Source organism: Mastigoproctus giganteus, chromosome 8 (genome assembly GCF_048544385.1).
Source record: "Mastigoproctus giganteus isolate SK-2022 chromosome 8, ASM4854438v1, whole genome shotgun sequence".
Lineage (NCBI taxonomy): Eukaryota > Metazoa > Arthropoda > Arachnida > Uropygi > Thelyphonidae > Mastigoproctus > Mastigoproctus giganteus.
Window position 1 is genome coordinate 20875963 of NC_143582.1, and position 12233 is coordinate 20888195.

Genomic DNA, 12233 nt, shown 5'->3' on the forward strand with positions numbered 1-12233 from the left:
CAATTACTAATGACCTTGCACAGATTGTTCATTTACCTACAAGAATACTGGACAATCCTAACCATACAGCCAACATGCTTGATCTTATTCTCTCAAACAACCCTTCAAAGTACATGGTCGAAGTGAGTGGTCCTTTAGGCACCTCAGATCACAACTTGGTGATTGTCTCTTCTCCAATGGAGCCTTTATCTCATGGCTATTCCCAACCTCGTATTGTTTGGCATTACAAGAATGCAAAATGGGATGACCTGCAAGATTTCTTTTCCTTGGTCAGATTACTGTTTAAAAACTTCTGATGTCAATGTTTGCTCGGATCGTGTCAGTGAAAATATTCTTGTAGGAATGGAATCCTTTATTCCACACTCCACTTTAAAATGTCGTCCTTTATCTAAACCTTGGTTTTCCAATAAATGTGCTAAGGCTCTTCAAGAGAAGAACGTTGCATGTCGTAATTGGCTTGTTTCCAAATCTTCAGATTCATTTTCTGATCGTGTTTTTCCAAAGATTGCAACAATTGTAAAGCAGTTATTAATCAGTCCAAACTAGATTTTTGAACAGGCTAAGGAGTAGAAAACTTGCTTCTTGCCCTAATGGTAGTCGAGCATTCTGGTCTCTTGCTAAAGCTATTGGCTGCAACTTTTGCCCATCTCTGCTCCCACCTCTGTCAAAACCAGATGGTTCTGTTGTCACTTCAGCCAAGGATAAAGCTGACCTGCTAGCAGACCATTTTTCTTCCAACTCATGTATCAATGATCTTGGTAAAACACCTCCCACCATTCCCAACGTGCTTCATTCAATGCCTCCTGTGAGCTTCCGTCAAAAGAATGTCAGAAGGACTTTGACGAATCTTGATGCTAAGAAAGCTCCAAGATGGTATTTCTCCATTTGTTCTCAAAAACTGTGCCCCTAAACTTACTCCTGTTCTTTGCCGCCATTTTTTCACTTTCTTATTCCAAAGGTGTTTTTCCTTCTGTTTGGAAATTTGCTCATATCCAGCCAGTTCCTAAAAAGGGTGACAAATCCCTCCCATCCAATTATCGTCCCATTGCTATTACTTCTTCTCTTTCTAAAGTAATGGAGAAATCAATTAACTGCCAACTCTTAAACTACCTAGAAACCTTCTGTCTGATCAATGATTGCCAGTATGGATTCCATCAGTATTGATTCACTGGTGTTATTCTGCTTTATTTTACCCATTTATAGACAAATTCAATGGAAAAGTTCAGGGAAACACAAGCAGTTGCTCTTGACATCTCAAAGGCTTTTGATCGTGTTTGGCATAAAGGTCTCCTAAACAAGCTTCTATCTTATGGTTTGCCAACTGTTTTTTATAATTGGTTATCCAGTTTTCTCTCTGATCGCTCACTAAGGGTGATGGTAGATGGCTCTCTGTTTTCTAATTTTTCCACTAATGCTGGTGTCCTCCAAGGTTCAGTTCTTTCCCCCACTCTTTTCCTCTTGTATATTAATGACCTTCTTCCATTGACTGGAAATCCTATCCATAGTTTTGCCATTGAAAGCACATTGCATTCCACTTTCCATTTTGAGAAACCTTGCCCTGCTCAATCAACTTCAACTTCTTGAATATCCGCTACCAACTCCTTAAATACCGATCTCTAGGTAATTCTCCAGTGGGGCAAAGACGACTTAGTTGATTTCAATCCTTCTAAAACTCAGTCTTGTCTTATATCTTGCAAAAAAGATTCTTCTGCTCCTATGCTTACCTTTGGTGACACTCCAATTTTTAATCAAAATGATATATCTCTTTTGGGGATTGCCCTGACTTCTAATCTCTCTCTTGGCACAAGCACATTACAAATATTTCTTCCTCTGCATCTAAAAAACTTGGTTTTCTCTTTCGCTCTCAGCGTTACTCTTCTTCCAAATAGCCTGCTCACTCTGTATAAATCGCAAATCCACCCTACCATGGAATATTGTTCCCACATCTGGGGTGGTGCCCCCAAAACCTCTCTCAGGCTTCTAGATTCCATTCAGAAGAGGGCAGTTAGGTTAATTAATGACTCCTCTCTAACAGGGTCTCTCCACTCGCTGTCTCATAGACGTATTGTTTCTGCTGCGTGCCTTTTCTACAGATACTTCCATGGGCACTGTTCTTCTGAATTGATTTCTATAATTCCCGCTCTCTCTTTCAAAACAGTCCGAACATGTGTCGCCACCAGTCAACATCCATTTATTGTCGAACTTCAAACTCACAGAAACAACTTTTTATCTTCCTCGTTTATTCATTCAAATGCCATTTTCTGGAACAACCTTCCTTTGTACATATTTCCTTAAAATTACAGTCTACAAAAGTTTAAGTCTAATGTCAACAGATACCTTCTTTTGTGTTCTCAATCTCCAACCCAAGCACGGGTTCTAATACCTCATGTTTGGGGGTTCCATAAAAAAAAAAAAAAAAAAAAAAATCTTTTAGGTTAATTTACTCAGTATTAGTATTGACAAATTAAGCAAAATGACAAATGTCTAGTTTCTCCTTAAATTCATTCAAATTGCTCACTTCTGCAGCACCAGATGGTAGTTTGTTTTAACAATCAACGATCAGCTGGCTGAAAGTAAATTTACACACATCTATTCTGCAACTATCCTGTCTCGATTTAAGTTTATTCCTCCTTGTCTGTCGTCTGAGCAAAAGGAAGGATGCCAGCAGCATTTAGCTTACTCAATCCATTTAAAGCATTAAGCACCTCAATCAGATCTCTTCACAGGTCACAGGTACCTAGTTTCCAGATGCTGCAATGTAAGAACTGATACCCTATCCTGGTAAGAGTACCCTGATCTTGTCACCCTTTGCACCTATTCCATCAGATCTACATCCTAAAAATGAGGCCTCCAGATCAGTATGCAGTGCTCAAGGTATGGCCTAACCATTGCCTTATACAATGGGATAATCACTTCCTTATCCCCGCTGGCAAAATTCCTGTATATCACTGACAAAAACTCAGTGATATACAGGACTCCATTATTTTCCCTGGAACATCTTTTCTGTTCTACATTACCCTCAGTGTTGTACAACACAGTTGGCATTTTATTTTTGGATTACTGCTACCCATGTGCAATACCTTGCATTTGTCAAACTTCAGTAGCCACTTCTCAACCTATTTGCGTAAATGTTCTAGATCTCATTGCAGTAACATACCCTGATTACAGTTATTAACCACCAATCTTGCCAGACTTTGTTTCATCAGCAAAATTACACATTAAGCATGATGTACCTTCATCAGTATCATTAATAAATATTGAAAACAAAAATGGGCACAGCACTGAACCTTGGGGGAACTCCACTAAAAACAGTCCAAAGAGAGCAGTGCCCCTTGATAACCACTCTGTCTTCTCTCACTCACCCATCCCTTTGTCCATAACAGCAGGCACCTCGGTAGCCAGGTGGGAAGGAGCAGCAGTGCGTAGCACACGCTTCTTGATTAGACTGGGGTTCGAGCCCGTCCACCAAATACGGAGGATGCGGAAAGGTCAAGGAATGACAACCACATATCCCGGAGCAATATGTCCTTAGTTGCTAATGCTCCTAAAAACCAAATAACAAACAAACAAACCATAACAGCAACTTTCCCCTAATGCTACACTGTTGCAATTTGTACAGCAATGTGCAACAGTATCAAAAGCTTTTTTGAAATCTAAGTAAATGATGTCAAAAATTTTTTTTTTGCATCCAGTTCCTTTGTGTCATGGTATCCAATCATATTGGTCAGACAGATGGTCATGTACTACTTCTTTAACTATTGACTCCATTATTTTCCCTGGAATGGAAGTCAAACTAACAGGTCTGTAATTGCTCATCACCCTTTAATCTCCTTTGTTAACTGGAGATATTTGCACATCACCAGCCAATAAAGACCTCCCCCAAATCCAGGATGCTTTTGTAATTGTAAAATGAGTATAAAAATTCTAGTAGCTTCTACAGTTACTTCCTTCCCTGAATGCTTCCCATATTGAATTTTCTGCTGGTAACATGAGGTGGTCCCATTGAATAGATTTTAAAACCTGTCTAAAACCATTGTAGTCATCTTTACAAAAGCAAAGGCTGGTCTCTGTCTTTGACAGTAGTTACTTTTTCAAGAAAACTCTACATCAGTATAATATGATCACTGCCACTTCATTGTTCTTTTATCTACAGATTCTTAATGCATGAAGAATCACTGCTGATAATCAGATCCAGAGTATTGCTTTCCCTCATTGCCTTTCTAACTTGCTGGTATAGAAAACAATTATCCCAAAAAAACCACAAAAGTTTTGCTACTGTATGAGTGGCAAATCCACAAGTTGCAATCAATATCTGGAAAGTTAAAATCCCCCATAAGATATTCTGATTTATTGGCCCACTCTTTGTTTGTATAGTTGTTTGTTATACTAATTAAGTCCTATAACACACTTCTGCTGTTATTTTTGTTTGCCCAGTGCTTATGTCACACCAAACTGACTCAACATTGCACTGGCCACCCATGTCAACTGGATGCACAACCTTAAATTTTATCTGCTTCTTAACTCCTCCTCCACTGGCCAGATGGTAAAAAAGAACGTTCTGTTCATAATGGTGACAACTGTTTGACAGTGGAGAATTCAACAATATTTATACTTTCTTTTTCATTCCACCAATGACGAATGAACAGGTTTCTGAAATAGTGGAATTACAGGATTCAATCAAATTACAGTTGGAGTGATTAGAATGGAGTGATCAGCATATAGGCAACAATGTTGCGTATAAGCTACTTATCAATTCCTCTGTGGATGTAGTCAAAGCAAGGACTTTGAAAGGATGCAAGCTCAGTAAACCATGAAAAATATTCAGTGAGGTGCTATGTGCTCTAAATAATGATTCTAGAAGTGGTGTTTCATCTACAAGGGTTGCGAAAGTCGGGAGTACCTTGAAATCTCTTAATGGTGGAGAAATTAAGAAAATTTGATGGGAAAACTGCTTCATCACTTTTTACATTGAACGTCAAAATGATTAAGGAATGTAGGGTTAATATGGTAATAATGGAAGTTGGTACTGACAAGGATGTTTAGTTGTTTGATTTGGGTGTGCATTTGGAGAAATTTAGGACTTTCTGTGAGTAAGCCTTCAAAACCACCACCTTGTATAATTTTTTATGTGAATTGGGATGTTGAGGAAACAGAATTACTGAAGGAACTGCAAGAGCAGAATTTGTTACAGTGTGGGGAGGAGGAATTTGCTAAAGATTGGATTGTAAAATCTGTTTTTCGAGGGTCGGTAGGAATAGTAACAGGAATTGGATACTGAATGTTAACTTCAGAATTGGACCTTTTAGAATGTTCTAAGTACGTTTTCTTGGGATGTTGAAGTTATAAGTTTAAGAAATATTATTTTACTATAATGTGTTATAGATGTCTTTACCATGGACATGCGAAAGAGCAGGCGCCTCCGTAGCCAGGTGGGCAGGAACAGCAGTGCATAGCACATGCTTCTTGATTAGACCGGGATTCGAGCCCATGAGCCACCAAATATGGAGGATGCAGAAAGGTCAGGGAATGACCACCGTATCCCCGGAGCAATATGGCCTTAGTTGCTAATGCTCCTAAAAAACCAAATAACAACAACAGCAAAAGAGCATTGTCATTTAAAAGAAATAGTTTGTTCTCGCTGTGCATGGAATGGATACTCCTATCAAGAATGCTCACAGAAGAGTACAAAGCTGACTTGTACCAATTGCTTACCTATGAATCATCCTTCATTGTATTCTGCATGAAGTACATAGTGCCCTTTGTTTCAGAATGCTTTGCAGTTAGTTAGGAATAGAACTGAGATTATCTAGTATTTTGTTTCAGAACGCTCTGGATTTAACTGAGTGCTATTTCTAATGCTCTGTATTCAGTTATCAAGAGAAACAAGACTATGATCTTATTCTCTTCATGCTTTTCTTCTATACGTTCTCTTTTCCTAGGCAGGGAGAGAGTGAAGTTGGTATGAGATATACCTGTGCTATACTGGTTACTATCTCTGGCCGGGCTCCACACACCAGGGATGGTAACTAGCTGGTGGCAGTCTCAGCTGCCTGTCAGATAGGCTAAAATGCATGAAGACTATGAAGTCACTCAACAAAAACAACATAGCCCAACACTATGCTATGGTACATTCACATCACTACAGTGATTAGCCTTTATCATTAGGTATCAACACACAACATGCTTGTTGTTGTTGTTGTTCTTATTGTTTGGTTTTTAGGAGCATTAGCAACTAAGGCCATATTGCTCTGGGGATATGCGGTGGTTCCCTGACCTTTCTGCATCCTCCGTATTTGGTGGTCACAGGCTCGAACTCCGGTCTGATCAAGAAGCATGTGCAATGCACTGCTTCTCCTGCCCACCTGGCTACGGAGGTGCCAACATGTTTGCATAGTTGTCATAGTTTGGTCAAGGCTGCTAACACAGTAAATAAAAAATGTCATTTCTGTACACAGTGTACTTCCCATATTCAAATTCGGCATCCCTTTTGTCTGAGTTTTAAAGTTATCTGTTTATATAAGTAATTAAAAAAAATTTACTCAACCCAACTTTATTATCTTTTGGAACAGTAAAATTATTTTCCACAGTATCTTAGAGATGTCAAGATTATTTAACTTACTGAAGAAATAGCCAAAACATATCTAAAACTGAAATTGGTGAATGTGCATCTAGATTTACATTCACCGATAAAACTACAGCCAACAAAAAATAAAAAAATAAATAAAGAAAAAAAAGTAAAATAATAAAATGTTTGCCTGAAAATGACTCTAAACATGTAGTCAGTTAAAGATGGAATTAATCCATTTTTAAAAATATATTTTCTTTACATTATGGTACTTTTTAGGTATGTGCAAAGTGTGTTATTAGGTGGCATCGTTAACTTATTAATAAAAGTGAATGTGGTCAAAAATAAAGTAGTCAAGTTGACTGATTAATAGTGTTGCGCTATGATAATGATATTGCAGTTCTGTTGAAATTATTTAACTTTAGTGTTTCTATTCATTTACCCATTGATATAATTTTGTTTTGTAGAATGCCAAAACATTTGCAAAGAGTTCTCTGAAATGGCTTCCTGTAGTTGGATGGGGATGGATATTTGCAGAAATGATATTTTTAGAGCGTGACTTTCAACAAGATTCTCTTATAATTGGAGAAAGGCTCTCTGAATTGTGTACTTATAAAGATCCCATTCTGGTAAACTGTTATTTTTTGAAATTAAACTAGCAAAAAATAAATCTTGACCACGTGGTTTGATATCCCATTAAAATTTCAGGTAGATGCCCTTGATCTATAAATTTACTTGCTCATGTTTATATTTTATACTAGCACCTTTTGTTTCAATGTTTTTGTTTTGTTTTGGATGCAGGTAAACACTCAACTGCATTAGCATTATATGATTTGCCCATAAAATAATTTATTTTATATAATCATACTTTGGCTATTGATTATTAGATGGCTCTTTTTCCTTTACTTCAGTAACATGTGCTTTACTTTTTGTGCAAGTATATAGGGGAGGATCTCTGACTGGCGTTGGTATGTTTGCTTTTGTCAAAATAAAAAAAAAAAAATAATAAAAACTTGATCTTTCTAGTTAACTAGATATCCAGCTGCTTTTATATTTTTGATTTTTGTAACAATATTGGCAGAAAGTAGCAGTACAGATTTGAAAATTTGTTGTGAACTGATTCTGGATCAACAGATATTGTTGTTTATCAGATTTCACTAGTTTGAAAGATGATACTTATGTTGATGGCAGTTATATTGAATGCAATCATCTTGTTTCAAGGTAGCAGAATAAAAAAAAAAATTCCCCCAGCAGCCTGCCCTCATACCCACTCATAAGACCTGTAAATTTAGTTTCAATCAGACTGTAAACAGGAGAGTTTCAGATTGCACTATGGCAACCACCATCTTGTTTCAAGATAGTTCGAAATTAAAATACCCCAGCAAAGATGTACCTGATGTGGGTATCCCCATCTTACTTCCCAAAAAAGCATTGTAAATTTGGTCAGACCTGTCTCAATGGGTGGCTCTTATAACTAATGACTGCCTGCCATCTTGTTTCAAGATGGAAAATAAAAAAAAATAATAATAAACAAAAAAATCCCAGCCATGTTCATTTAAATTAATTCCATCTCGTTTCATGATGGCACTTCAAAACAGAAGTACACCTGTGAGAGTAACTGATAAGTTTGCTCTCCCCCACCCTGCTCCTCTTACTCTTCCTTTCCCAGAATATATTGTAATTTTCTTTTTGGATTGGAACAATTTTAGATAGGTGAAACTTATATCAAATGGTGACTATTTTGTTTCAAAATTACAGATAAAACTTAATCACCTTCATCAGGGTACACAGGTATTTCCCCCTCCCCATCTCTGTCGGGTCAGCCATGAAGTATACATATGTCTCTCTTGTGCTTATCTCTACTATTATGCCTAACACCCGTCACTGCCAAATTCAAATTTCTTTTCCGATACTACCATGTGCTTATGTATATTCCTTGTGTCAGAAACAGACGCCCTATTTCTTGCTGTCTTTTCTATGATTTCGGTGGTTGACCCTTGATGAAGACATTGAAATCATAAGTTTTTCAGCATTAAGTACTTCCTTTTATTTTTCCTATATTTTTCTGTTTTCCATAGCTCCAATTCCTGTTTGGTAGAATGGTCTACCAAATGGCCAGAGACTAGAATGGCCTATAATAGTACTCTCAATCATCTAACTTATATATATCCATTATAGTCATTGGGTTCCTTCTGCCAAAATATGCAGTGTCCCTAGTGCATAATCCATATTACTATATATTTTAATATTCCTCTTCAACCTCTTATAAATACTGTGTGTGTGTGTGTGTGTGTGTGTGTGTGTGTGTGTGTGTGTGTGTGTGTGTGTGTGTGTGTGTGTGTGTGTTATGAAATATTGGAATAAATGTAAAAGGTATGTCAGATCAGATTAATGCCATCAATTGTAGATTAAACATAATTACTACTTTAAGAGTATAATTGGTATTATATAGGTACTCAAAGTATATTAAAACATTGGCATAAAAGTACTAAGTGGGTCAAAAGAACCTATAAAGACTAAGATAGCCTGTGTTCGTGCACATTGCTATACCCTAGAAATAAACGTAATTAGCAATAAAATAAAAATATAAAATAAAATAAAATTATGATTATGCAGCTAATTATTGATAAACGGATACATTGAATGGCACTTTTACGAGGCTAACACCATTCAATATATCCCACCAATAATTAGCAAGACTATCCGTTTCTATTTGTTATCTGCCTGTTTAACTAGGTCCAAATAATGAACATAAAAGCAGTCTGTGCTAAACTTTAAATTTAACAGTAAACAGGAAAGATAACAGCTAGCCTGACAGATAGCTTTGAAACAAATATACAGAAAAAAGAGTGCCAACCATAATTTTCTCTTCAGTTGTGGTGTTTTTTATTTATTTTATGTGTGTGCAAAAAAAAGCTTAAGCTGACACAAGGAGAAAGGAAGTTAAGAATAAGTATAGTAATAGTACCTCAATTTCTCTCGAATTACTCTAATAGATAATAGATCTTGAGGTATAAAATTTAGAGTTAGAAGGTAAAAAGTGAAAAGCAAAGAAAATAGCTTTTCATAATGGTTCCTAGGATATACCGGGAGCATAACTGCCCGATCCTTCAGTAAGTGATCCTGGTATAACTACAAGGGGTTAAAGGATGGTATGTAATGGACAAAAACAGGATTACAATTATAAAGAAATATAGAATAACAATTGTAGATAATAAGGAAATATTGAAATAAAAGAAAACTATTACCAAATGTAGGAATATTTAAATAAAAATTGCCATTTATAAGAATTTTATAATAATTAAAATAATTCATCCTATCTGATATAATAATAAACTGCAAACCATCATTACAGAACTGTTCAATTAAAAGTAGCCAATTACAACAAAAAAATAAATAGGAATTTGCAGCTTACCACCCTATTCTGTACTAAGTATAAAGAATGAATATTTTGGGCACATGTTACCTATTATAAAACAAATAGTGACAACAGCACCCTCTCAGTTCAGGTGACTGCAAGACAAACTAAATAAATTAAATAAATAATTATTAATTTATAAAACCAAAGAAAGCAGTGCCCCCTGAATTTCATGTAATTTTATGACAAACTAATTTACCGAAATTATAGTTAATAGTACACTATAAATTTGAACTTTATTCAGATAATATCTATGAAAATAAATAGTTGGTTCTCAAATTAGAATGACAGGTAACAAGACCAATTGAAATGAAATACCTTTAAAAAATATTTTACAAAGTAGAAGTGAAATTCCTTTTAACCTAATTGAAATTAGGATGAAAGATGAAATTGATTACTGCCTTAAAAACAAATATAGGTACAACTTTTTCAATGAGTGTAAGCTATATGTGACATGCTGTCAAGGCAGTGCCAACTATATACATATGCACGAGTCCTCAAAATGACTAATGTGATTTTAAATAGCTACTATAGAATTGTAATAGCAAACTTTGTGAACCAGAAGAAGAAGATTATAGTGAACATTGAGAGCTAGTAGGATTGAAATACTTATTTAGAACATACTTTAGCTATGATGTAACTTGGATTTATATTATTGTGCCATTTATTAATGGCAATAAAAATGGCTTTGTGAAGATGTTTTGTAATAAATTTAGCTGGAAATCCATTACTAATAAGCTTAGATTTCAAGTCTATAAGTGATTCTATGACATTATTTGCATTATTACATAATGAAAATTTTTATCAATCTAAAGCTTTGTGAAACAATGATATTCCTGTGAATTCTCTTTGAAATATTAGAATGCCAGTGAGTTAGGCTAATGGATTTAAAACTAAAGTCTTTGCACTTGTCATATACTTTAGAGTGTAATATTTTATTTTCTATGTAAATTTCTATATTTAGATAGGTAGCTGTACTGGTACATTCTAGATCTAATTCAGGTGGGTAGTTCTTAACTATATCATTAAGAAACTCTGGTTCATATTTATTACTATTAGATCATCTATGTAGCAGTAAAGTATTAAGTTTTTATTTAAGTTTCTTTCAAAATGATGCAAATAAAGGTTAGCAACTAAGCATGAGCAGTAGGCCCCCATTGTTATATACCTGTATGTTGTTTATATATACTGTCACGATTAAATATGTAGCTATTGAATAAACATAAGCTAATTATGCAGTCCCAATAATTTTGTTGTCATGGTAATATGTTTCGTACTCCTTATAATAATTACTAAATACAGATTTTAAGTTATGGGAAATACTAGTAAATAAGTTTTTAATCATGTACATGTATACATTTTTAATGTACATATGGATATAGTAGGCACTGCCTTGAGAGCACGTCACAAAAAGCTTATGCCTCAAAGGTAGTACTTGTGCATGTTTCTGTTCCGATATTCCCTGTCAGAGATTGGTAATTTGGAATCTCCTCTTTTTGATCTTCTCTGGCTTAAAATCTCTTTACCTCATTCTGCCAAATTCATCTGTTGTCTCTACCATTCTCCAAATCTACTAATCACTTGGAGCTCTTTGACTTCCTCTCTGTCCAACTTTCCTACCTGTGAGGTAATTTTAATGTTCACAACTCCACCTGGCTTCCGTTTTCTAGTCACACTGGCCCAACTGGTCGAGATACTGAGGCATTTGCAATTACTAATGGCCTAACACAGATTGTTCATTTACCTGTAAGAATACCAGACAATCCTAACCATACAGCCAACCGATCTTATTCTCACAAACAACCCTTCTAAGTACATGGTCAAAGTGAGTGGTCCTTTAGGCACCTCACATCACAACTTGGTTATTGTCTCCTCTCCAGTGGAGCCTTTATCTCATCGCTGTTCCCAATCTCATGCTGTTTGGCATTACAAGAATGCAAAATGGGATGACTTGCGAGATTTCTTTTCTTCTTTTCCTTGGTCAGATTACTGTTTCAAAACTTCTGATGTCAATGTTTGCTCAGATCGTCTCAATGAAATTATTCTTGTAGGAATGGAATCCTTTATTCCACACTACACTTTAAAATCTCATCCTTTATCTAAACCTTGGTTTTCCAATAAATGTGCTAAGACTGTTCAAGAGAAGAATGTTGCACATTGTAATTGGCTTGTTTCCAATTCTTCAGTTTCATTTTCTGCATACACCAAAGTTCACAACAATTGTAAAGCAGTTATTAATCATTCCAAACT

The 12233-nt window shown here is 35.7% G+C and overlaps 1 protein-coding gene across 1 annotated transcript in view; it reads left to right on the forward strand.

The window, feature by feature from the left end:
* The window catches only part of LOC150081321 (1-acyl-sn-glycerol-3-phosphate acyltransferase gamma-like), a 159210-nt gene that overhangs the window by 90387 nt on the left and 56590 nt on the right, over nt 1–12233 (forward strand). Inside the window, exon 4 of the mRNA XM_090380165.1 lies at nt 7033–7194. Coding sequence (XP_090236291.1) covers nt 7033–7194 — 162 coding nt within the window. The remainder of the gene's footprint in view (nt 1–7032; nt 7195–12233) is intronic.